The 27,889-nt window shown below is 38.5% G+C and overlaps 2 protein-coding genes across 2 annotated transcripts; both read right to left on the bottom strand.

Annotated features, from left to right (window-relative positions):
• Positions 1-7,823: 7,823 nt before the first annotated feature.
• LOC118242277 (C-C motif chemokine 3-like) lies at positions 7,824-8,999 on the bottom strand. The gene is made up of 3 exons (XM_035532174.1): positions 8,772-8,999; positions 8,262-8,379; positions 7,824-8,078 (listed from the first exon to the last, which is right to left on the bottom strand). The coding sequence occupies exons 1-3, from the start codon at positions 8,848-8,850 to the stop codon at positions 8,012-8,014; spliced, it is 264 nt and encodes an 87-aa protein (XP_035388067.1). The 5' UTR covers positions 8,851-8,999; the 3' UTR covers positions 7,824-8,011.
• A 10,812-nt stretch (positions 9,000-19,811) lies between these two features.
• On the bottom strand, positions 19,812-20,987 carry ccl33.3 (chemokine (C-C motif) ligand 33, duplicate 3). The gene is made up of 3 exons (XM_027030254.2): positions 20,760-20,987; positions 20,250-20,367; positions 19,812-20,066 (listed from the first exon to the last, which is right to left on the bottom strand). The coding sequence occupies exons 1-3, from the start codon at positions 20,836-20,838 to the stop codon at positions 20,000-20,002; spliced, it is 264 nt and encodes an 87-aa protein (XP_026886055.1). The 5' UTR covers positions 20,839-20,987; the 3' UTR covers positions 19,812-19,999.
• Positions 20,988-27,889: the final 6,902 nt, after the last annotated feature.

The raw sequence follows: 27,889 nt of genomic DNA, 5'->3' as shown, positions 1-27,889 counted from the left end.
CATTCCCTTACCTTTTGCAAGGTGCTAGTATTGCCAAGCTTCTACTTACTACCTGTACTGCTCCCATCTGACTATCAGTGGCTCAGGGACACAGAGCCTATTTTGTCACTACATCTTACATATGTGGTGAAAATTATATAATATATGTAATTATTGATATAATATGAAAAATATAACAGAGGACACTGTGAACAAAAAAGCAACTAGTTTCTGATTGCTTATATTCCTGAAATATTGTATTTTAAAGTAGCTTTCATGATTACCCACGATGCACTGGGCTGTGTATGCAAAAGCAAGAGTGTGAATGTGAGTCTGTAAGGCTCTGTAAGTCTATGCCCAAACTTGGTCATCCCACTTGCAATATATTTGACACAACTAAAATAGTTTCGGACACCTACATTGTGTTTAGGGCCCTGAAACGTTAGTTAGGCCTCTCTTATTCAAATGCTTTGCCTTTAAGTGCATATATTACGGCTTGGTGTACGTAGACCTTTTAACCTAGAGACTTCAAACTTGGGATACTTCAACTCAATTACGTCTAGTATCTAGCTAGTGAGCTTGGGGCTCCTATGTTACACCACTGGTGTTTAGAGCCCTAAAACATACACATCAATGTTTAGGGTTATTATTTCAGGAACAGGACATCATAGGGTCACGAGACTTCATGGGTGGGATGTATGAGGCCTCATGGATGACATATTGGAGCAGTGTCCCCATAGATCATCAGAAACAACAAAAATCAACTGTTTTATAGGGTGTCCAAAACAAGTATATGACATATGAATGAAAATATACTTGGAGTGGGATGTTTACAAACAGACTTTGCCAAAGAACGGACCATCCCACTCCAAGTATATATGACACCATTCAATATGCTTGATTTGGGATTATAGCTTTCTCTGTGCTCAAACTTCTTTCAGGGTGTTCAATCTGTATGTGGAAGTAGGGCCTAGAGTGGGGTGAGGGGCAAGAAAGCGTAAGAGCACCCCTAGTGAGTCCAAAAACCTGTATATTGACCGTGGTAATCGGGTCAGTAAAGGTTAGTGAACACTGTTCGAACGATCACTTAACCTAGCGTGTATTGGGATCCCAAATGAGCTCGCTTTGCACATATATGTGTCCAATGGCAGTATATAAGAATGGGGCCAAATCCCACGAAGTGTATATTTGTACTAACTCTCTGTGTTTTCATCTATGCTGCTTTCCCCATTAGTATTCGATTCTCTTTAGGTATTTTCTTCTCCTTTTCATATACGCTAGTGTTGTCTGGTTTAACCTTTCAGTTGTTCCACTGTTCTCTGTTAGTCTTTCCTAACCATTTATGTCTTTTTTGCCTAGTTCTTGCCCTCAACATGTTTGCCTGTTATTCATGTTAGCCTGTTTGTTCGTCATTCTGTTCCGAATTGTTAGTCTGTTTCTGTTATTAAACTTATGTATTTATTCCACTCGATCCGTCTCGTTCCTTGTGGCTTCTTTAATTAGCGTTAGTTCTGTTCCTTCTCATGTCCAAGGCGCCAACACTTAGCCCTTCGCCTCCCCAACATTAGAATTGTATTGCAATTTTAGTAATAATTGCAGTAATGATTGTCTGAAGGCAGAAAAAAGTCTTCTTTACTGCCACAAAGACAGGGGGAGTAACACAGTAAGTGGTAACACTCAGCAAGGCCAGAACTTACATCCAGAGTCAAACTGCAGTAAAACAAAGAATGTAGCACAGGGAAAACAATGAACTAAAAAAAAAGATTCCAAATGGCACATAGCTTAGCAAGTCTTGTGATGGACTACATTACAAGTCTTGTAATGGCTTTTTGAAATGTGTGTTCTGTATAACAGAACATAGTGACACTAACATGCGAAATAAGAAAAAAAGCAATTCTATCAAAACCAAAGAGAAAATCCTTAAAACAACTAAGCAAATTGGAGTAACACATAAAAAACAAAAGACTAGACAATAAATAGCGAAATCCTTAATTAAAGTCTAGGGGTATGAGGTCAGGATGAACTGCTGCCCTTTCACTTCCACTTCCTGCCTGAGGCCATGATGTCTATCTGACCACACTTTAAACATCACACACACTGGTGGGGTAGAAGACTCTCACCATCTCACATTTACAGGCTGATTCTCTCTGTTCATTTCAGTGTGCATATTTCTTTCTGGCTGGATTATTTCACCTAATGAGATGGTGTTATTACATACATGCATGTTAGTTCAATAAAAGCACACACACACAATACTGGTTTTAGGTCGTCTATCAGTACGGAGAGGGGATGCCAGTGACGTTGTGAATTTTCATTGTTTATTTTTTACCCAAGAAGACTCTGCATGAGATTCTCTGCTCCTTTTTCTGTGGAAGTAGATATAAATAAATAAATAAATAAATAAATAAATAAACAGACTAGAGTCGATATAATCAGAGAAACTTTCGTTTATTTACAGAAAGGGAAGGTGTGTGTGTGTGTGTGTGTGTGTGTGTGTGTGTGTGTGTGTGTGTGTGTGTGTGTGTAAGAAAAATGGAATACATGAACTTGATCAAAATCTTCTAGATACTTCTATGTAAAGGGTTACATACATGAACCTCAATCTCAAGTTCAGTCTGCCCTCTTGTGTACAGTGACTGCTACTGCACTCTTGTAGGAGGACCATCTATTTAGTGACTATGATAAGCAGGATGTTAATAACTAACCCTCTGACAGCTAACTCAAACTTTGGGTGTACCAGTTTTATCTGCTGCTTGTGCTTCCATGTTTCCTCACACAAAAAAACAATGTGGGGTTCATAGATAATTGGACCACATTTAAGGGCAAGCCTGGCCTTTTAGGGTGGGATGGTATCCATCCTACTAGGGAGGGCGCTGCTCTCCTCTCTTGTAACATAAGACACAGTCATATGACAGACATATTTAATCCATGACAATCCAGATTTGAGCCCAGTCAGCAGACAAAGAGGGTAAACTGACCTCTGCTGATTGCTATGAGATGCTAATTTTAACCCAAGGTTCACCATACTGGCACTGTGTCTGTACCCCAAGCTAAGCAGAAATACAGAAAGCAAAGAAAAACCTAATGACTTAATTAGAATTAAAGTAAGTCACTCACAGAACACTGCCAGCACCTTTGATCTAAAGCTAGGATTACTAAATGCAAGAGCTCTAACATCGAAAGTGCTCATGATAAATTAAATCATCACAGATTTAATGTATTTTGTCTAACAGAAAACTAGATCAAGCCAAATCAGTACTTAGCTTTAAACGTAGCTTTCCTTCAGGCCCTCGACTAACTGGCCATGGAGGTGGCACTGCAGTTATTTATACAGACACGTTATGCATAAACCAGGAAGCTGGTTATGATTTTGACTCCTTTTAAATTATTTTTACCAACATAAACAATGTAGCCAGCGACAAGAAGCCCACCCAGCCTCTTCTACTAATTGGCATCTACAGGCTACCAGGACCCTATTCAGAAAGTGCTAATGAGTTTGCAGATGTTCTCTCTAATCTAGCCACTGTAGTAGAAAGAGCCATTGTTGTTGGTGATTTCAATATTCACTTTGACAGTGCCCAAGACCCTCTGAGATCGGCCTTTAGTTTTATATTAGAATCAATTGGTTTCACCCAATGCATAAGAGAACCCACACAGTCTGGTGGACATGTTTGGTTTAGTGCTGACATACGGTGTAGACATAGAGAACACATTCATACTACCTCAGTCTTAGACCATTCTCTTATTTCATTTGGACTACATATATAGTATATATATATATTTACTATATAGAATATAGTAACCTTGGCTCACTACCACACCAAACGCACAATCACGTCAGCCACTGCATGTAGATTTATTGTGGATCTCCCAGATTAATCATTTGTGACAGTGAAACCCTCAAACCCCACGGAACTTGATTGAATGACTGAATGCTTAGAATCAATGTTTTGCTGTGTACTCAATGATGTTGCTACTCTTTAAGGACAAAAAATTAGTACCTTGGCATAATGATCATATTCAAAAACTGAACACTCAGAAAACAGAATTTAAGTAGTGCCACACTAAACTTACAGCTCACATTGAAGGAGAGGCTTTTCAAGTATAGAAAGGCACTTATTACCAATCAAACAGCTTATCACTCACAGCTTATCACAAAATCACAAAAATAATTCAAGATTTGTATTTAGTACAATTGCCTATCTATAAATAAAACTGACACCAATGCTCAGATTACAACATCACATAGTACTAATGAGTTCATTAATTTTTTTCAATAAAACAATTTAGCATATTAGAGATAACATTGAGAGTATTAATGTGACATCGGGCAGCTACTTAGAGATCAGAACAACCGAGCCAAAAAAGACTCTGGAATCCTTTACTCCTACACAAGAACCTGAACCTGCATCTCTGATCTCTTGCTGAAAATCCTCCACTTGATTACTAAATTTGCTTCCCACACACTTTCTTAAGGAAATCCTACCTGAAGTAACTGAACCTTTACTAAATGTAATAAACTCCTCCTTGAACATTAGCTACATACCTAAATCATTCAAATTAGCAGGTATCAGACCACCCAGACAATCTAACCTCAACCCATGTCAGCTGTCAAAATACAGGCTGATCTCAAACCTTCCATTTATTTCAAAGGTCCTAGAAAAAGCTGTAGCTCAGCAGCTAAGATCATACCTGAATCAGAACAAGATACAGAACCAGTCTTTCAGTCAGGACAGAACACATAATAGTACAGAGACAGCACTGATTAAAAGAGTTAATGACCTGTGTTTGGCTTCTGACCAGGGTTGTGTCTTTGCTTATATTGGTTGATCTGGGTGCAGGATTTGATACTACCGATCAGAACATTTTACTAGACAGATGCAAAAATGTTGTTGGGATTAGGGGAACAGCCCTTTCCTGGTTTAAATCTTATCTAGCTGTTCGCTACCAGTTTGCTACTATAAATGTAGACTTTTCAACATACAGCAAGGTTAGCTATGGTGTCCCACAAGGATCTGTTCAAGGGCCTCTGCTTTTTTATATATTTTATATATGCTACCTCTAGGTAAAATTATATGTAAACACTGTGCTAGTTTCCACTGCTATACTGATAATATTCAGTTATATGTCTCAGCCAAACCAGAGGACATATTTCGGCTTAGTATTATTGAGAGATGCATAAAGGACATCAGACACTGGATGTTGAGAAATTTTCTCTCACTTTATCCTGACAAAATATAAGTGCTTCTATTAGGCCCACAGACAGCTAGGACCTTTCTATCTGATTACTTAATGAACCTCAATTGTCTCTCAATCATATCTTCTTTAACAATTAAAGATCATAGAGTGATTATGGATGCCAGTCTCTCGTTTGAAGCTCAGGTAAATAATATTTCTAAGACCACCTTTTTTTTCCACCTTAGGAACATTTCAAAGATTAGGAACATGCTCTCCTCACATGATGCAGAAAAGTTAATCACGATTTCACAATTGGACTATTGTAACGCCATCCTATCTGGCTGTACCACTAAGTGTCTAAACAAGCTCCAGCTAGTTCAAAATGCAGCAACCAAAGTTTTTACTAGAACTAGAAAGTTTGATCACATTATTCCTATCGTAGCTACATTACGTTTGCTCCCAGCAAAATTTCGTACTGATTATAAAATACTTCTAATGACACCTACCCCTGATGTCATGTTGTTACTGAGCCTCAAACAATCTCAGCTGCCATGGCTCTTCCCCAGAAGCCCCCTGCTGTGGCCCACCACACCTCCACCCCAGCACTCCAGTCGACTACCTCTCTGTTGCCCCTGATGGACTTTCTCAGGCGGAATGGGTTTTGGACACTTGCACACTGTCGAGACCAGAAGAATATATTGTTATATTGTTGTTTATATTGTTGTAGTGTCTGTTTTTAGCCAGAGGAAGATGAGTTTCTTCCTCATGCTCTGGGGCGTTTTGCTTGCCCCCGTCACCCCTGGGTTTGCTCACAGTGGGCTCGGTCTGGACCATTCGTGGTGGTGCAGTATAAATGGATGGGCAGTGGACTCGGCTCTAAATTAGAGCAGTGGCTCTGCTGTACTGTTTTGCTGTGTCAGCTTTATAGAATCAGCTCCTGTTACCTCTGGGATGACTGACTACATGTAGTGATAGTCCTATAGAGGGCTGGACGGCCAATGAAGGCTAAGATCCTGGACAGAGTACAGGACAACCTAAGGGCAACCGCAGATGTGGGACTTTGCATCACCACTCTCCTCATTCTGGTTATAGTTTAAATTGTATGTTTGTTCAATGGAGGGGGGATGAGGAGCATAGGCTACATTAATACATTATGCATAGGCTACACTTTGCATAGGCTACATTAATACATTATGCATAGGCTACATTTTGCATAGGCTACATTAATACATTATGCATAGGCTACATTAATACATTATACCTAGGCTAATACATTTTATTAGAGTTATTCATCATTCATCACTGACATTTATTCATTTGTGATCTTTTGTACTCTAGGAGTATAGGCCACACTACCCATTCAATACATTACTTACTCAGTATCTACATTTACTCATTCAATGTGCACTTAATGTTTTTCAATCTTTTTCCTATTATTTTTTCTACTATTTTTTCTCCTTTTTGGTTATACACATTTAACGGCTAATCAGAACTATGACAAATCAGCACTTCATTAATGAAATAATCATCCAGTACATATATATAGTGGTAACTGCAACAGCGTGGGTACCATCCTGACCTTCTAGAAGGCAAGAGTGTATTAATACAGTAGAAGATCACATTTATAATTTACAGTTACTAGACATTTAAATCATAGTATTAGCATCATTTATGGATTGAAGTAACTTAATTAGCAATGAGGTACAACATAGTGAAAACTGTGTATATACAGTAAGTGTGATAACTCAACTGGCCTTCCCCATGTTGGATGGTTGTTACACAAGGGCTCTACTGGCAGGGTTAGACTCGCACACCGTCGAGGCCAGACTGGGACTTCTAAGAAACCAGAATAGAAATTGATTGCTTATTTCCTTATTCTCTCTCTCTCTCTCTCTCTCTCTCTCTCTCTCTCTCTCTCTCTCTCTCTCTCTCTCTCTCTACTTATTCTGCTCCTTATTGTTTATATTGTTGGTATTGTAATGTCTGTTTTCAGCCAGAAGAGGATGAGTCTCTCCAGGTTTCTTCCTCATGCTCTAGGGAGTTTTTCCTTGCCTCTGTCACCCTTGGCTTGCTCACTGGGGGCTTGGCATCGGACATGTGTAAAGCTGCTTTGTGCTTTGTGTAGTGCTGTAAAATCACTATATAAATCAATTTGACTTTGGCTTGACTTGACGACGTATTCACTTTGTTAGAGTGATTGTTTCTCATTCTTCCACAAGAGGGCGCTCACATGATGAGAGCGTCAGTGCGTAGATGATGGTGGTTGTCAATGTTGGCTGAAATGAAGCCGTATGTGACAAGCCAAGATCAGTGGAACGCAAGAGTTTACAGGAGTTGCGTTTAAAGAACATTTTATGTTGTGCGCTTAAAGTCTGTGTTTATGGCATTACCTTGTGCAGTGTGTTTGGGTGCATTAACCTTTCTCCAACCATTCCTAATCCAATATCACATTCATTATTTTCTTTTTTATGTTTTTATATGCATGTTGTATAAACAACCGGTATGTACAGTAACACTATTAAAGATGAAATGGTTTTACTAAGTGTGCTGTATCACCCTTCTCTCTGCAGACTGTTACACACCTCTGGAGTGAGCAGCTGTCATATATCACTCTGGTTTAATAATATGCATATATTTCAATGTAGTGACATTATAGTAACTCTATGGTGATTTTTACATTTGTTTTATTGGTTGCATTTGTATATTTGTTATAAAGCAAGCACTGATAGTCAGAAGGAAGCGTCATACTGGTAAATAACTGATAACCATTATGTGAGAAGTAAACAGTTATATGAAGCTGGGTAGATATACGGGGTGATGCATCTGGCGTGAGTAGAAGCTGCTCCACTACAGTCTAGTCATTCTCGAGCTCGCTGGTGAGGTCTTCACGCAGGCAAATCTGCTTCTTTTCCGTAGTAACCCTGACAGACAGAGATGACATAGTTATCCATCGCTGTGAAGAGCATTAGAGCTGGAATCATTCTATCAGACAAGAGGGTCTTATCTACAGATAACTGAATAGCCAGTCAGGTTTAACTGGAAAGCAATTTAGTTTGTGTTATATAACAATTAATCCACAACACATGTGAATGTCAGATACTCACAAAAAGCCTGGGTTTGCACATCTTGAATCTAATTTTTCTATTTTTTTAATTTTGTTGACAGGAATTTTCCCTTTGAAAAAGTCAAAACAGCAGGTTTGAGGAGTGCCAGGAGCATGAGCTGAGGAAGAGAAGCGATCTTTTAGTTTATGTTTTAAGTGTTGAAATTTAACTATCGGCAAAATACAATAAGCTTTCGTCAGCTCCATTACAGCCCATATCTGACCAAAAACACAAGTCATGTAGAAATGATCAGGGTTAACTGAAGGTGCCTCAGACATATGAAATATTCCTAAACCAAAGCTCTCACCTGTCTTCTCATCATGAAGAGTTTGACAGTAACATTGAATGTTTTACTGCTACTAATGCTTCTAATAATAGTATAACAATAATAATAGTAATAGTAGTAGTAGGTTTTATTATTGGGTTTTCTTGTGTAAATCTATGTTCTAGTCTATGCCAGCATTTATATTTAAAGCTACAGAATGTGTTGAAAGTCCTGAATAAACTCACGGTGAGCCTCAGAGGAGATTGCTGCGAGCAGGACCAGCCCCAGAGCCAAGCACACACAGCTCATCTTCACCTTCCTCATGTTCTCTGCAGGTGTCTGAAATTTGGTGTTTTCTCTCTTTCTCTCTGTCTGTCTTAGTCTTTATAACTCACTTTATTTTCATCTGTATATTTACAGATGAGTCATCCAACTCTTCCCCACCTACATTCCCTCCTGAGACCGTCCCCAATCAGAACATCTCACTCTCATCTCACTCTCACTCTCTGACAGAGCTCAGAGACAGAGATGTAACCTGAAGATAAACTACACTCACATGTCTGTGGTAGAAACCCAACGCTGGGTCATCAGAGTTGCCAATGATCTACGAATAAGTCTGTATAGTATATAGTAACTGATTACTGTACCAATGAATTTAACTTAAGTAAATTATTCCCCACCTGCTATGTAAATCTGTCAATATACAATAACTGCCATGTAACCATTTTGCTCCCATCCACTACAACTCCCAAAATTCCAAACACCCCCCGGAGGAGAACGTGACCAATCAGTGTCAACTCACAGGTTCCTCATCAGCAGACTATTAACTTCAGCTATTACTTATTTTCATTGCCTATTAAAATGTGCAAATTCAACTCATTGTGAAGTGTTGCCATTTATTTCTATAGTGAATGCCGAGCGGTTTTCTTGTTGCCTGTTTTTCATGCCAGCCCAGTTCTGTTCGCCTGTCATCGTTTTTGCTTTAACCCTCTGTGATTTGTCTGCCTGGTTTTTTGACTCAGACTGTTCTCTGATGGCATGTGTGAAGCTCCCTGGTTCTGGTAACTCCCTTTGTGCTGGCTCTGACCCTCTCGCATCTTTTTACTGATGTGTTGGATTGTCGTACTTACAATAAAACTGTAGCCTTTTTGAACCGCAAGTGTCTGGATAGTTCTGAAATGTTACAGTACCAGACAAAAGCCTGGACACACCTATTCTTTGTTTATTTTTAATACAGACCAGTGAAATAACACATGAAATGACACATATATGATTACGCTATGATAAACAAATATTGAATAGCTTAGATTTTAAATGGTTCAAAGTAACTATCGTATACTCTGATGACAGCTTTGCACACTCTTGCTGTTCTCTTACCCAGCTTCATACGGAAACACTTATGATACATTAACATCAGTGTTGATGTTAAAATGCCTTCATTGCTATTAAAAGCATACATTCAGTCATGTGTGTCCAAACATTTGACTGATACTGTATAAAAAACACTACCAATAATAAATATTTTTCCAGAACCGGGGGGCACGTCAGAGGCGCTCTGTGGGTCCCCCCGACTCGATCAGAGGTGGCGCAGGACTTCTAGCCCATGTGTGGGGGGCGCTATAAATCATCAAATATTTGTCATTTTCTTGCGATTTGACATTTTGCCACAGAGTGGCAGATGTCCAACTATACTTGAATTGGTATTTTCATCCCATTTGCAGTATATTTGACAAACTCAATTAAATAAACTTGAAGTGGGATTTTCATCCCATTTGCAGTATATTTGACACACCACTGAAATATACTTGAAGTGGGATTATCATCCCATTTATGGTATATTTGACACACTCAATGACATATTTTTGAATTGGGATTTTCATCCCATTTGCAATATATTTGACACACTCAATTACATATACCTGAATTGGGATTTTGATCCCTTTTGCAGTATATTTGACACACTAAATGACATATATTTGAAGTGGGATTTTGATCCCATTTGCAGTATATTTGACACACTAAATGACATATATTTGAATTGGGATTTTGATCCCTTTTGCAGTATATTTGACACAATGACATTTTTGAATTGGGATTCAGAATGCGGTGTAGAAATCTGCAACAACCGTCACCAAATTTCAAACGTTTATTAATATATTATACAACATACAAATGAACATGTAAAATTTAAAATGTAAAAACTTAACTGAACAGGTTTAAACACACAGCACACAAGTGAACAAATAACAACACACATATAAATTATTTCAATAAGGCTCTCCTTACAGCTTGTCTTTTTTGGTGCTTTGCCTTTTACTGAGCCATATGTTTGATTCCATGTCGGCTTGGTGAAGCCCCTGATCATTTAAGTGGTGACATCTTGTGGACTACCACTTGAGGACATTTTCTTGCTGACCATGATGATGTCCTTTTTGCCTCCGGCTTCTCCTCGTTCTCCTCCTGCTCACTGCTTGACTTTTCCTGGAAAATACACACACACACACATGGGAGAGAGCAAGAGAGAGAGAGAGGTAGTTTGAGAGAGCATGAGTGAAGCAGTAGCACCTACCTCTTCAAAGGAAGAACCACTCTCCTGATAGATTACCATATCTTCCGCACTGCTTTCCTGTTCTTCCAAACCAGCTGTTTTGGGGGGATTTTTTCTTTTCCTCTTCCCTGATTTTTCAGCCACTGATTCCTCCTCAGGGCAGGGGGTGTCTTTGGCAGCAGCGTCCAGCTCCACATCATTCAACCCTTCCTGCCGCTCTTCCTCCTAGATGTCCAAATTAAATTCATCTTTATTCGCCACACCGTAGCTAACATCAAGATACTGTCTGACTGACAAAATGTATTGTTGGCATATAGGGCACACCTGCGATGCCATTGTCTAATCTGGATCAGAAGAGAAACAAGAATAGTTGGAGTTGCAGTTCAGTATTAAATAAAACCGGGCACCCATTTAAGGTCCTCTGCTCAAATGACCTTTCCTTAACACAGCAAGGTTTCCCAGATCATCCAAGCAGAGGTCAAAGAGAGATCTCATCTCAAGTTGGGGGCCTGCCCTGGTAGAAACCAAAGCCAGACACCATGAGCCCAGGGCCAGCCACAAATGAATCACTGCCTCCCAGAGCCCCTGAGACTGAAGTCTGTACCCTAAGCTTGCCATCTGTTAACACTTCAAGGTTTCCTGGCAGCTTAGTCCCTATGAAAAGAAGGAAGGAGCCTGCTCCAACATGGCTGGAGCCAGGTCATAAAAGTCATGAACAGGTCTCCAGAGCCTGTGCCCTAACCACCCATTGCCATTTGGTTGACACTAAAAGCTGGGAAAGCAGGTAACCAGGTTACATGCAGTATATCACCTCCCAGTGACCTCAGATTGAGGTCCAATGGAATGTTTCAGAAAGATACCAAGCTTCTACTGCTTTGGCACTCACAGGGTTACACATAAACAGCAGACATTCCCTTACCTTTTGCAAGGTGCTAGTATTGCCAAGCTTCTACTTACTACCTGTACTGCTCCCATCTGACTATCAGTGGCTCAGGGACACAGAGCCTATTTTGTCACTACATCTTACATATGTGGTGAAAATTATATAATATATGTAATTATTGATATAATATGAAAAATATAACAGAGGACACTGTGAACAAAAAAGCAACTAGTTTCTGATTGCTTATATTCCTGAAATATTGTATTTTAAAGTAGCTTTCATGATTACCCACGATGCACTGGGCTGTGTATGCAAAAGCAAGAGTGTGAATGTGAGTCTGTAAGGCTCTGTAAGTCTATGCCCAAACTTGGTCATCCCACTTGCAATATATTTGACACAACTAAAATAGTTTCGGACACCTACATTGTGTTTAGGGCCCTGAAACGTTAGTTAGGCCTCTCTTATTCAAATGCTTTGCCTTTAAGTGCATATATTACGGCTTGGTGTACGTAGACCTTTTAACCTAGAGACTTCAAACTTGGGATACTTCAACTCAATTACGTCTAGTATCTAGCTAGTGAGCTTGGGGCTCCTATGTTACACCACTGGTGTTTAGAGCCCTAAAACATACACATCAATGTTTAGGGTTATTATTTCAGGAACAGGACATCATAGGGTCACGAGACTTCATGGGTGGGATGTATGAGGCCTCATGGATGACATATTGGAGCAGTGTCCCCATAGATCATCAGAAACAACAAAAATCAACTGTTTTATAGGGTGTCCAAAACAAGTATATGACATATGAATGAAAATATACTTGGAGTGGGATGTTTACAAACAGACTTTGCCAAAGAACGGACCATCCCACTCCAAGTATATATGACACCATTCAATATGCTTGATTTGGGATTATAGCTTTCTCTGTGCTCAAACTTCTTTCAGGGTGTTCAATCTGTATGTGGAAGTAGGGCCTAGAGTGGGGTGAGGGGCAAGAAAGCGTAAGAGCACCCCTAGTGAGTCCAAAAACCTGTATATTGACCGTGGTAATCGGGTCAGTAAAGGTTAGTGAACACTGTTCGAACGATCACTTAACCTAGCGTGTATTGGGATCCCAAATGAGCTCGCTTTGCACATATATGTGTCCAATGGCAGTATATAAGAATGGGGCCAAATCCCACGAAGTGTATATTTGTACTAACTCTCTGTGTTTTCATCTATGCTGCTTTCCCCATTAGTATTCGATTCTCTTTAGGTATTTTCTTCTCCTTTTCATATACGCTAGTGTTGTCTGGTTTAACCTTTCAGTTGTTCCACTGTTCTCTGTTAGTCTTTCCTAACCATTTATGTCTTTTTTGCCTAGTTCTTGCCCTCAACATGTTTGCCTGTTATTCATGTTAGCCTGTTTGTTCGTCATTCTGTTCCGAATTGTTAGTCTGTTTCTGTTATTAAACTTATGTATTTATTCCACTCGATCCGTCTCGTTCCTTGTGGCTTCTTTAATTAGCGTTAGTTCTGTTCCTTCTCATGTCCAAGGCGCCAACACTTAGCCCTTCGCCTCCCCAACATTAGAATTGTATTGCAATTTTAGTAATAATTGCAGTAATGATTGTCTGAAGGCAGAAAAAAGTCTTCTTTACTGCCACAAAGACAGGGGGAGTAACACAGTAAGTGGTAACACTCAGCAAGGCCAGAACTTACATCCAGAGTCAAACTGCAGTAAAACAAAGAATGTAGCACAGGGAAAACAATGAACTAAAAAAAAAGATTCCAAATGGCACATAGCTTAGCAAGTCTTGTGATGGACTACATTACAAGTCTTGTAATGGCTTTTTGAAATGTGTGTTCTGTATAACAGAACATAGTGACACTAACATGCGAAATAAGAAAAAAAGCAATTCTATCAAAACCAAAGAGAAAATCCTTAAAACAACTAAGCAAATTGGAGTAACACATAAAAAACAAAAGACTAGACAATAAATAGCGAAATCCTTAATTAAAGTCTAGGGGTATGAGGTCAGGATGAACTGCTGCCCTTTCACTTCCACTTCCTGCCTGAGGCCATGATGTCTATCTGACCACACTTTAAACATCACACACACTGGTGGGGTAGAAGACTCTCACCATCTCACATTTACAGGCTGATTCTCTCTGTTCATTTCAGTGTGCATATTTCTTTCTGGCTGGATTATTTCACCTAATGAGATGGTGTTATTACATACATGCATGTTAGTTCAATAAAAGCACACACACACAATACTGGTTTTAGGTCGTCTATCAGTACGGAGAGGGGATGCCAGTGACGTTGTGAATTTTCATTGTTTATTTTTTACCCAAGAAGACTCTGCATGAGATTCTCTGCTCCTTTTTCTGTGGAAGTAGATATAAATAAATAAATAAATAAATAAATAAATAAACAGACTAGAGTCGATATAATCAGAGAAACTTTCGTTTATTTACAGAAAGGGAAGGTGTGTGTGTGTGTGTGTGTGTGTGTGTGTGTGTGTGTGTGTGTGTGTGTGTGTGTGTGTGTGTGTAAGAAAAATGGAATACATGAACTTGATCAAAATCTTCTAGATACTTCTATGTAAAGGGTTACATACATGAACCTCAATCTCAAGTTCAGTCTGCCCTCTTGTGTACAGTGACTGCTACTGCACTCTTGTAGGAGGACCATCTATTTAGTGACTATGATAAGCAGGATGTTAATAACTAACCCTCTGACAGCTAACTCAAACTTTGGGTGTACCAGTTTTATCTGCTGCTTGTGCTTCCATGTTTCCTCACACAAAAAAACAATGTGGGGTTCATAGATAATTGGACCACATTTAAGGGCAAGCCTGGCCTTTTAGGGTGGGATGGTATCCATCCTACTAGGGAGGGCGCTGCTCTCCTCTCTTGTAACATAAGACACAGTCATATGACAGACATATTTAATCCATGACAATCCAGATTTGAGCCCAGTCAGCAGACAAAGAGGGTAAACTGACCTCTGCTGATTGCTATGAGATGCTAATTTTAACCCAAGGTTCACCATACTGGCACTGTGTCTGTACCCCAAGCTAAGCAGAAATACAGAAAGCAAAGAAAAACCTAATGACTTAATTAGAATTAAAGTAAGTCACTCACAGAACACTGCCAGCACCTTTGATCTAAAGCTAGGATTACTAAATGCAAGAGCTCTAACATCGAAAGTGCTCATGATAAATTAAATCATCACAGATTTAATGTATTTTGTCTAACAGAAAACTAGATCAAGCCAAATCAGTACTTAGCTTTAAACGTAGCTTTCCTTCAGGCCCTCGACTAACTGGCCATGGAGGTGGCACTGCAGTTATTTATACAGACACGTTATGCATAAACCAGGAAGCTGGTTATGATTTTGACTCCTTTTAAATTATTTTTACCAACATAAACAATGTAGCCAGCGACAAGAAGCCCACCCAGCCTCTTCTACTAATTGGCATCTACAGGCTACCAGGACCCTATTCAGAAAGTGCTAATGAGTTTGCAGATGTTCTCTCTAATCTAGCCACTGTAGTAGAAAGAGCCATTGTTGTTGGTGACTTCAATATTCACTTTGACAGTGCCCAAGACCCTCTGAGATCGGCCTTTAGTTTTATATTAGAGTCAATTGGTTTCACCCAATGCATAAGAGAACCCACACAGTCTGGTGGACATGTTTGGTTTAGTGCTGACATACGGTGTAGACATAGAGAACACATTCATACTACCTCAGTCTTAGACCATTCTCTTATTTCATTTGGACTACATATATAGTATATATATATATTTACTATATAGAATATAGTAACCTTGGCTCACTACCACACCAAACGCACAATCACGTCAGCCACTGCATGTAGATTTATTGTGGATCTCCCAGATTAATCATTTGTGACAGTGAAACCCTCAAACCCCACGGAACTTGATTGAATGACTGAATGCTTAGAATCAATGTTTTGCTGTGTACTCAATGATGTTGCTACTCTTTAAGGACAAAAAATTAGTACCTTGGCATAATGATCATATTCAAAAACTGAACACTCAGAAAACAGAATTTAAGTAGTGCCACACTAAACTTACAGCTCACATTGAAGGAGAGGCTTTTCAAGTATAGAAAGGCACTTATTACCAATCAAACAGCTTATCACTCACAGCTTATCACAAAATCACAAAAATAATTCAAGATTTGTATTTAGTACAATTGCCTATCTATAAATAAAACTGACACCAATGCTCAGATTACAACATCACATAGTACTAATGAGTTCATTAATTTTTTTCAATAAAACAATTTAGCATATTAGAGATAACATTGAGAGTATTAATGTGACATCGGGCAGCTACTTAGAGATCAGAACAACCGAGCCAAAAAAGACTCTGGAATCCTTTACTCCTACACAAGAACCTGAACCTGCATCTCTGATCTCTTGCTGAAAATCCTCCACTTGATTACTAAATTTGCTTCCCACACACTTTCTTAAGGAAATCCTACCTGAAGTAACTGAACCTTTACTAAATGTAATAAACTCCTCCTTGAACATTAGCTACATACCTAAATCATTCAAATTAGCAGGTATCAGACCACCCAGACAATCTAACCTCAACCCATGTCAGCTGTCAAAATACAGGCTGATCTCAAACCTTCCATTTATTTCAAAGGTCCTAGAAAAAGCTGTAGCTCAGCAGCTAAGATCATACCTGAATCAGAACAAGATACAGAACCAGTCTTTCAGTCAGGACAGAACACATAATAGTACAGAGACAGCACTGATTAAAAGAGTTAATGACCTGTGTTTGGCTTCTGACCAGGGTTGTGTCTTTGCTTATATTGGTTGATCTGGGTGCAGGATTTGATACTACCGATCAGAACATTTTACTAGACAGATGCAAAAATGTTGTTGGGATTAGGGGAACAGCCCTTTCCTGGTTTAAATCTTATCTAGCTGTTCGCTACCAGTTTGCTACTATAAATGTAGACTTTTCAACATACAGCAAGGTTAGCTATGGTGTCCCACAAGGATCTGTTCAAGGGCCTCTGCTTTTTTATATATTTTATATATGCTACCTCTAGGTAAAATTATATGTAAACACTGTGCTAGTTTCCACTGCTATACTGATAATATTCAGTTATATGTCTCAGCCAAACCAGAGGACATATTTCGGCTTAGTATTATTGAGAGATGCATAAAGGACATCAGACACTGGATGTTGAGAAATTTTCTCTCACTTTATCCTGACAAAATATAAGTGCTTCTATTAGGCCCACAGACAGCTAGGACCTTTCTATCTGATTACTTAATGAACCTCAATTGTCTCTCAATCATATCTTCTTTAACAATTAAAGATCATAGAGTGATTATGGATGCCAGTCTCTCGTTTGAAGCTCAGGTAAATAATATTTCTAAGACCACCTTTTTTTTCCACCTTAGGAACATTTCAAAGATTAGGAACATGCTCTCCTCACATGATGCAGAAAAGTTAATCACGATTTCACAATTGGACTATTGTAACGCCATCCTATCTGGCTGTACCACTAAGTGTCTAAACAAGCTCCAGCTAGTTCAAAATGCAGCAACCAAAGTTTTTACTAGAACTAGAAAGTTTGATCACATTATTCCTATCGTAGCTACATTACGTTTGCTCCCAGCAAAATTTCGTACTGATTATAAAATACTTCTAATGACACCTACCCCTGATGTCATGTTGTTACTGAGCCTCAAACAATCTCAGCTGCCATGGCTCTTCCCCAGAAGCCCCCTGCTGTGGCCCACCACACCTCCACCCCAGCACTCCAGTCGACTACCTCTCTGTTGCCCCTGATGGACTTTCTCAGGCGGAATGGGTTTTGGACACTTGCACACTGTCGAGACCAGAAGAATATATTGTTATATTGTTGTTTATATTGTTGTAGTGTCTGTTTTTAGCCAGAGGAAGATGAGTTTCTTCCTCATGCTCTGGGGCGTTTTGCTTGCCCCCGTCACCCCTGGGTTTGCTCACAGTGGGCTCGGTCTGGACCATTCGTGGTGGTGCAGTATAAATGGATGGGCAGTGGACTCGGCTCTAAATTAGAGCAGTGGCTCTGCTGTACTGTTTTGCTGTGTCAGCTTTATAGAATCAGCTCCTGTTACCTCTGGGATGACTGACTACATGTAGTGATAGTCCTATAGAGGGCTGGACGGCCAATGAAGGCTAAGATCCTGGACAGAGTACAGGACAACCTAAGGGCAACCGCAGATGTGGGACTTTGCATCACCACTCTCCTCATTCTGGTTATAGTTTAAATTGTATGTTTGTTCAATGGAGGGGGGATGAGGAGCATAGGCTACATTAATACATTATGCATAGGCTACACTTTGCATAGGCTACATTAATACATTATGCATAGGCTACATTTTGCATAGGCTACATTAATACATTATGCATAGGCTACATTAATACATTATACCTAGGCTAATACATTTTATTAGAGTTATTCATCATTCATCACTGACATTTATTCATTTGTGATCTTTTGTACTCTAGGAGTATAGGCCACACTACCCATTCAATACATTACTTACTCAGTATCTACATTTACTCATTCAATGTGCACTTAATGTTTTTCAATCTTTTTCCTATTATTTTTTCTACTATTTTTTCTCCTTTTTGGTTATACACATTTAACGGCTAATCAGAACTATGACAAATCAGCACTTCATTAATGAAATAATCATCCAGTACATATATATAGTGGTAACTGCAACAGCGTGGGTACCATCCTGACCTTCTAGAAGGCAAGAGTGTATTAATACAGTAGAAGATCACATTTATAATTTACAGTTACTAGACATTTAAATCATAGTATTAGCATCATTTATGGATTGAAGTAACTTAATTAGCAATGAGGTACAACATAGTGAAAACTGTGTATATACAGTAAGTGTGATAACTCAACTGGCCTTCCCCATGTTGGATGGTTGTTACACAAGGGCTCTACTGGCAGGGTTAGACTCGCACACCGTCGAGGCCAGACTGGGACTTCTAAGAAACCAGAATAGAAATTGATTGCTTATTTCCTTATTCTCTCTCTCTCTCTCTCTCTCTCTCTCTCTCTCTCTCTCTCTCTCTCTCTCTCTCTCTCTACTTATTCTGCTCCTTATTGTTTATATTGTTGGTATTGTAATGTCTGTTTTCAGCCAGAAGAGGATGAGTCTCTCCAGGTTTCTTCCTCATGCTCTAGGGAGTTTTTCCTTGCCTCTGTCACCCTTGGCTTGCTCACTGGGGGCTTGGCATCGGACATGTGTAAAGCTGCTTTGTGCTTTGTGTAGTGCTGTAAAATCACTATATAAATCAATTTGACTTTGGCTTGACTTGACGACGTATTCACTTTGTTAGAGTGATTGTTTCTCATTCTTCCACAAGAGGGCGCTCACATGATGAGAGCGTCAGTGCGTAGATGATGGTGGTTGTCAATGTTGGCTGAAATGAAGCCGTATGTGACAAGCCAAGATCAGTGGAACGCAAGAGTTTACAGGAGTTGCGTTTAAAGAACATTTTATGTTGTGCGCTTAAAGTCTGTGTTTATGGCATTACCTTGTGCAGTGTGTTTGGGTGCATTAACCTTTCTCCAACCATTCCTAATCCAATATCACATTCATTATTTTCTTTTTTATGTTTTTATATGCATGTTGTATAAACAACCGGTATGTACAGTAACACTATTAAAGATGAAATGGTTTTACTAAGTGTGCTGTATCACCCTTCTCTCTGCAGACTGTTACACACCTCTGGAGTGAGCAGCTGTCATATATCACTCTGGTTTAATAATATGCATATATTTCAATGTAGTGACATTATAGTAACTCTATGGTGATTTTTACATTTGTTTTATTGGTTGCATTTGTATATTTGTTATAAAGCAAGCACTGATAGTCAGAAGGAAGCGTCATACTGGTAAATAACTGATAACCATTATGTGAGAAGTAAACAGTTATATGAAGCTGGGTAGATATACGGGGTGATGCATCTGGCGTGAGTAGAAGCTGCTCCACTACAGTCTAGTCATTCTCGAGCTCGCTGGTGAGGTCTTCACGCAGGCAAATCTGCTTCTTTTCCGTAGTAACCCTGACAGACAGAGATGACATAGTTATCCATCGCTGTGAAGAGCATTAGAGCTGGAATCATTCTATCAGACAAGAGGGTCTTATCTACAGATAACTGAATAGCCAGTCAGGTTTAACTGGAAAGCAATTTAGTTTGTGTTATATAACAATTAATCCACAACACATGTGAATGTCAGATACTCACAAAAAGCCTGGGTTTGCACATCTTGAATCTAATTTTTCTATTTTTTTAATTTTGTTGACAGGAATTTTCCCTTTGAAAAAGTCAAAACAGCAGGTTTGAGGAGTGCCAGGAGCATGAGCTGAGGAAGAGAAGCGATCTTTTAGTTTATGTTTTAAGTGTTGAAATTTAACTATCGGCAAAATACAATAAGCTTTCGTCAGCTCCATTACAGCCCATATCTGACCAAAAACACAAGTCATGTAGAAATGATCAGGGTTAACTGAAGGTGCCTCAGACATATGAAATATTCCTAAACCAAAGCTCTCACCTGTCTTCTCATCATGAAGAGTTTGACAGTAACATTGAATGTTTTACTGCTACTAATGCTTCTAATAATAGTATAACAATAATAATAGTAATAGTAGTAGTAGGTTTTATTATTGGGTTTTCTTGTGTAAATCTATGTTCTAGTCTATGCCAGCATTTATATTTAAAGCTACAGAATGTGTTGAAAGTCCTGAATAAACTCACGGTGAGCCTCAGAGGAGATTGCTGCGAGCAGGACCAGCCCCAGAGCCAAGCACACACAGCTCATCTTCACCTTCCTCATGTTCTCTGCAGGTGTCTGAAATTTGGTGTTTTCTCTCTTTCTCTCTGTCTGTCTTAGTCTTTATAACTCACTTTATTTTCATCTGTATATTTACAGATGAGTCATCCAACTCTTCCCCACCTACATTCCCTCCTGAGACCGTCCCCAATCAGAACATCTCACTCTCATCTCACTCTCACTCTCTGACAGAGCTCAGAGACAGAGATGTAACCTGAAGATAAACTACACTCACATGTCTGTGGTAGAAACCCAACGCTGGGTCATCAGAGTTGCCAATGATCTACGAATAAGTCTGTATAGTATATAGTAACTGATTACTGTACCAATGAATTTAACTTAAGTAAATTATTCCCCACCTGCTATGTAAATCTGTCAATATACAATAACTGCCATGTAACCATTTTGCTCCCATCCACTACAACTCCCAAAATTCCAAACACCCCCCGGAGGAGAACGTGACCAATCAGTGTCAACTCACAGGTTCCTCATCAGCAGACTATTAACTTCAGCTATTACTTATTTTCATTGCCTATTAAAATGTGCAAATTCAACTCATTGTGAAGTGTTGCCATTTATTTCTATAGTGAATGCCGAGCGGTTTTCTTGTTGCCTGTTTTTCATGCCAGCCCAGTTCTGTTCGCCTGTCATCGTTTTTGCTTTAACCCTCTGTGATTTGTCTGCCTGGTTTTTTGACTCAGACTGTTCTCTGATGGCATGTGTGAAGCTCCCTGGTTCTGGTAACTCCCTTTGTGCTGGCTCTGACCCTCTCGCATCTTTTTACTGATGTGTTGGATTGTCGTACTTACAATAAAACTGTAGCCTTTTTGAACCGCAAGTGTCTGGATAGTTCTGAAATGTTACAGTACCAGACAAAAGCCTGGACACACCTATTCTTTGTTTATTTTTAATACAGACCAGTGAAATAACACATGAAATGACACATATATGATTACGCTATGATAAACAAATATTGAATAGCTTAGATTTTAAATGGTTCAAAGTAACTATCGTATACTCTGATGACAGCTTTGCACACTCTTGCTGTTCTCTTACCCAGCTTCATACGGAAACACTTATGATACATTAACATCAGTGTTGATGTTAAAATGCCTTCATTGCTATTAAAAGCATACATTCAGTCATGTGTGTCCAAACATTTGACTGATACTGTATAAAAAAACACTACCAATAATAAATATATACAGAAAAAGACTTTAGCTTTAAATGAAAACATGCTGTAATTAATTTTACATCCACCACACCCAAGTTTCTGGAAAGTGGCAAAACTATGAACTGCTTTTTCAGTTTTTGTCTTTTAATGAATTGCCACATTACAGTGCACAAATAATACAATACAGATAATAGATAACGAGTATTGCACAGTGCTGTATATTCAGCCTGTACTGGTGGCTGTGGTGGTTGGCAACTGCACATGAACAGATTCAGATGGCATACTGACCAAAAACTCTCGCAGATCACTGTCATTATATACGTCTATGTGTGCATAAGCAGGCTGGCTATGCTGCTTTATCCATTGGCACTGTGAATGCGAGTGACTGATGCTTCAGATGGGATTCAGGCTGTAATTATACATTTAGGGATGATATGTAATACACATTGTAACAGGTCAAAAAAAGTAACAACTTTCTCTGTGATTTAATTCAAACCTTTTGCTTTTCATTCAAAAACTCTGGTTTGATTCAACCCTTTTTCTTTTCATTCAAAAACTGTGATTTAATTAAAACCTTTTGCTTTTAATTCAAAAACTCTGGTTTAATTCAACCCTTTTTCTTTTAATTCAAAAACTGTGATTTAATTCAAATCTTTATCTATCAGCAGACTAATATGACCAACAATCAGCTCAGGTGCAGTCAGTACAAAAACATGGCAAAATAAACAAATATTCTTAAAAATAAACAAATAAAAATTAAATCAGAGGTGACTATGCAACTCCATATAAAGCAAATTTATACCTGTATAAAACTTGACTCCAAAAGGAGAAATTCTTCCAAATTTGACTAATGGACTATGAATAAGAGAGGCTTACTACTGCAAGCCACAGGCCTGTTCGCAGACCTAAGGTGTCAGTGCATAGTGGTTGTGCTAAAATTCAGAGGACTAAGAAAGTTTGCCACTATGAGCATTGCACTTTGGCCCTGTGGCTGTTTGACCTTTGAGTGCATTCAGCCGCAATTACATCATTCAAAAGATTTGTTTTGGTATCAGATACAATCATGTTATTTATGCAATGTCATACTGTTAAGATTACCTTAAAATCAGAAAAGTTTTTAAAAAGATGACAGTACTTCAGACACACTCCTCCTTACCTCTATAAAGCTACTGAAAAACTCACCACATAGTTCATGTGGCTGATGTGATAACTTTACTTCACACTTTTTTTTCTCTCTCCTTGCGATGTGGAAACACTTGGGTTCTCAGTATTGTTTCCTTGCATGCTGATCTGGTGTGCTGATGCACATCTAGTCAGAGATACAGCGCTTATCTGTTGCATCTTTCAGATCTTATCTGTCAATCTGCATGTTGCACGGCAAATACCGTGGTCTCTTTATCTCCAGTGTTTGCAGTTTTACTTTTTGCAGGCTCATTCCAACCCACTTTCATACAGTTATGTGGGTTAAAGGTGTTCCATCATGAGTACATTTCAAACATCATCTTTTTGTGGGGGTTTGAGAGTACTTGAGTATTTACACATCTTCCCAAACAAATAACACCTTCACATTGAAAACAGGGTCTTGAGCACAAGTGAGAATTTGAGAAGCTGTAAAGCATAGTATAATTTTGAATGTGCATGACCTTCTCAGACACGCTGGGGGGGGGGGTGTAAGAACTGCCCCATACGTTACATGAGTTCAAACTACCCCATAACAGGAAACTGCACACAGTAAGTTCAGCACTTGTTATCTTACTGTGCTGATTTTGCATGCTGTATTCAAAATCTACATTTAAAATGTACAGAAAGCCACATTAGTAATGAGCTTCATCACCAGTAAGTAATAAAGAATCTGAAGTCAAATAATGAAGCCTAGTTGCCTTTTTTGTAGAGAGAATAATTAACTAAATAAAAAACAAACAATGCTACTTAATATGAAATGTTTATCGGCTTCCCCCTACCTTGTTTACAATATGTAGGAGGTACAACTTCTCACAGTTATACCTAATAGGCTGTAATTCAGGTGTAACATACAGTCTGTCATGCCTGCCACAAGAGCACCGTCTACCAAGGACTACGTTAACCATAAACCCCCTGTTCATTCCCAGTCACCGGATTATTAGTCTCAACTATGTCTTTTTATCCTTATGTGTCTCTGTATATATAATCTCCCTGTGTTCAATCTGTGTTTGTGAGAGTTTTGTTTGCCTGCCGTAGGGTGCTGAGCATTTAGATATTGTTGTGTGGTTTGTCTTGTTACTCTGATCTCTGCCTGTATTTTTTAAATACCCCTTTTGCCTGTTCCTCATTAGATTTTTTTTGCATGGTTAGATTGTCTCTGGATATTACCTCTGCCTGTTTTTTGACTATGACATGGATGTCCCTTACCTAATTAAACTCCATCTCTGTTCACCAAATATTACAGAAGACTTCGCCAACTATGGAGTCGGCAGGTACTGGAATGTTTCTGACACTTCAGCCACTAAGGGCCAGCTATTAAGTCGCATCATCAGTGACTTGAGTCCTTGAGTAATATGGTGGAGGAGCTTACAGGACAAACACAGCAACGTGCTGCACTGGATCCCTCAGTAATGGAGTTAACGCATCGTTTGACTACCAGTGAGATGAGAACTCCCAGTGCCATCGCAATCCCTCCACTCGGACAGTCACTTTCCCTTTCATCTTGCTCTTCCTGAAAAGTATAATGTGGATCCTGTAAAAGTGTAAAAGTGAAATAATTGCTTCAGATACTTGTGAAAAGTCAGAATCAAAGTAATATTTTTAAAGTCTGCAAATATTGGAAAAGAAACCATTTAATGGAACATCTCTGATGAGATTTGTCACAGAATGCTCCCCCCTCCACGAGTTACGTGGTATGGCCCGCCGCGTGCAGGGGAATTTATGTTTGTTGCCAAGCCCTCCATGATGGCATGCACCTGCACGGGGTTCACATTGAGTGTATGTCTGTTTTTTTAAACCCCTGTCAGTGTGGGCCTCATGGTTGGTCATTGTAGCATGTTATTGTCAATGAATGTGTAGCCACTGTTAGTGTAACCCAGCATTTGTATCATTTTATGTTGTCATTGTTACTGTTTATATTGTTTGTGGATTCCTGTCCATTAGTGTTATTATATGTAAGTACCACGAGTGTCCTTTCCTGTAGGGTAAATCAGTAACTTGCCAGAAACATCCTTTATATTGTGTACTAATCAACAAGTTATTATAAACAGTTTAAGATCATCTGATTAAAATACAAGTTTTGTTTCTGCTTGCCTCCATTTAGCAAGGAAAAAATGTCTTCTTTGAGAAAATCAGTACCAGTATATCAGTACCAGTACTGATGTAAACTCAGAGACTTTGTCATATCCTGAAAATATTATAATCCCATCCCAGGCTCATCCATTATAATCCCATCCCAGGTTCATCCATTATAATCCCATCCCAAGATCATCGATTATAATCCCATCCCAGGCTCATCAATTATAATCCCATCCCAGGCTCATCCATTATAATCCCATCCTAGGCTCATCCATTATAATCCCATCCCAGGCCTTCTTTATGTCACCTTCCAGCCATCTACTCATCCTAAAAGAAGACCTAGAAGATATCAAAAAGAAGGATATAATATTTTTGTGGCATTCTGTTTATCTGAATATTGGAGGGTTAAACTAATTCCACACATCCTGAGTATTAAAAGAATACTAAGAGGACAAAGAATTCTAAATAAAGGTTCCATGGATCTTAAGTTTCTGACCAATGAAAAAACATAAATAGTAAACCAAAAGGTTCACACTGAATTTAAGAAAGCTGAAGATGAATTGAGGGGAAAGGTTAATCAAGAGACGTTTGATTGAGCCACAAAGAATATCTCTGAATCTTTACAAGGAGACCTTCAACCCTACAAAATAAGCAAATATGAGTGTAACACAAAAGAACATTTCAGGCTTTATTTGCTATTTATAGTACTACATACAAATTAAAGGAAGATCCTGGCCAAATGGTCAGAAACTTTTAGCTGAATTCACAACCAGTTATTTTGCACTTGCTCACTGGCTCCCTCTACCATTTTCCAGAAGGGTCTGCTGTAAATCTCATCTCTTGGTCCAACTCTCCAGAGACATGTCCAAGGTTTAGGTTCACTGGGACTTTAAAGACAGGTGAACTATCTTATGCTAATCTGTCCTTTCTACCAAGTATGTCTCAATTAAGATCCATTAGGAACCTCATTCAAGTGAATAAAATATATAGCCATGTTAATGAATGTGATGTGAGGATTAATATTCTGGAACTAAGCAGACAGTTCATCAGGAGGTGAAATGCCCTATTCAAATAAACATTAGAGAAGAAGAGGGCCAAAAAACACACACACACATACACATACATATATATATATAACATACAAAAAATAATTAGATTCATTGATTAGACATATATTGGACACTAAAGGTGGGAATCAGGCTATATATATATATATATATATATATATATATATATATATATAACATACAAAAAATAATTAGATTCATTGATTAGACATATATTGGACACTAAAGGTGGGAATCAGGCTATATATATATATATATATATATATATATATATATATATATATATATATATATATATATAACATACAAAAAATAATTAGATTCATTGATTAGACATATATTGGACACTAAAGGTGGGAATCAGGCTATATATATATATATATATATATATATATATATATATATATATATATATATATATATATATATATAACATTATATATATATAAAACGTGTGTGTGTATGTATGTATATATATATATATATATATATATATATATATATATATATATATATATATATATATATATATATACACAAAATATAATATCTAATTACACAAAATATAATATCTAATTACACAAAATATAATTTGAATAATTGATTAGACATTTATTGGACACTAAAGGTGAGAATCAGGCTTTGTCCAAAAAGGGGAACCACTGCCCCAGTGGTTGTGTTGAGTACTTTAATTTTGGAGAAGAAGGAAGTGTTTCTGTGTATTTGTAGTTTTTATTAGTGAGCATTTTCTGGTTGGGTGCAGGAGGACGTTTAGCACCTGAGATGATGCTCAGTAATTTCTAGAGCGCTATCATGTTTAAAACATTTATGGCATTTAGCAGACAATTTCACCCAAAGAAACTGACAGTTAAGGGCCTTCCTCAGGGGCCCAAAAGCTCGGTAGCATTAGGGCTTGAACCAGCAACCTTCTAATTACATGTCAAGTACCTTAACCACTGAGCTACCACTCAGAAACAATGATGTGTTTCTAAAAGGTTTCCTGGGGACAAAACCATAAAAGGCTGCTACTCATTGGATATCATCAGTCCATTCAGTGAGAGACAGGATGATTTTTGTTAAGTTCTCCCATCAAAACCAGGCTTTGGTGCTCACAGCTCTGGTGCTTATGGTAAGTGGACTGATACGACTCCGCTGTTCAACAAGGTACTTGACAAACGCACAAACTGTAGGGAGAATAAAAACAGCATTATTTTCTGACAAGAAAACTGAAAACTGTATTGTAATCACATTGGCTTTCATCTGTGTTAAAAGAACAGGAATCCATTTATTGTGTTTAAATGCACAATAAAAAAGGATCCATCTTTACAAGCAGTCAAACAAATACTGCAATACCCACAACCTACAACCTTGTAACAGCCTCCAGTTAAAGCACAGTGTTAGAAAGCCAGTGGGAGGCTTACACCTGGGAATCCAGCTGCTTCCACCTGATATTTCGTGCCAATAGAAACATAAAAAATAAATATGTTCAGGATCACAGATGACTGAATGGCCAATTAGAAAACCAATAAATTGTCAGTATACACCCAACCGCAAA

The sequence above is a fragment of the Electrophorus electricus genome, chromosome 12 (assembly GCF_013358815.1).
Source record: "Electrophorus electricus isolate fEleEle1 chromosome 12, fEleEle1.pri, whole genome shotgun sequence".
In the NCBI taxonomy this organism is placed as follows: domain Eukaryota; kingdom Metazoa; phylum Chordata; class Actinopteri; order Gymnotiformes; family Gymnotidae; genus Electrophorus; species Electrophorus electricus.
This window is presented reverse-complemented; position numbering and strand designations above follow the sequence as displayed.

Excerpts from the sequence above, each read along its gene's own strand:
- LOC118242277 (XM_035532174.1), bottom strand. The coding sequence starts at position 8,850 with ATGAGGAAGGTGAAGATGAGCTGTGTGTGCTTGGCTCTGGGGCTGGTC. Across the intron at positions 8,380-8,771 it reads AATCTCCTCTGAGGCTCACC|CTCATGCTCCTGGCACTCCT; the intron begins GTGAGTTTATTC and ends TCTCTTCCTCAG. Across the intron at positions 8,079-8,261 it reads TGTGCAAACCCAGGCTTTTT|GGTTACTACGGAAAAGAAGC; the intron begins GTGAGTATCTGA and ends TCTGTCTGTCAG.
- ccl33.3 (XM_027030254.2), bottom strand. The coding sequence starts at position 20,838 with ATGAGGAAGGTGAAGATGAGCTGTGTGTGCTTGGCTCTGGGGCTGGTC. Across the intron at positions 20,368-20,759 it reads AATCTCCTCTGAGGCTCACC|CTCATGCTCCTGGCACTCCT; the intron begins GTGAGTTTATTC and ends TCTCTTCCTCAG. Across the intron at positions 20,067-20,249 it reads TGTGCAAACCCAGGCTTTTT|GGTTACTACGGAAAAGAAGC; the intron begins GTGAGTATCTGA and ends TCTGTCTGTCAG.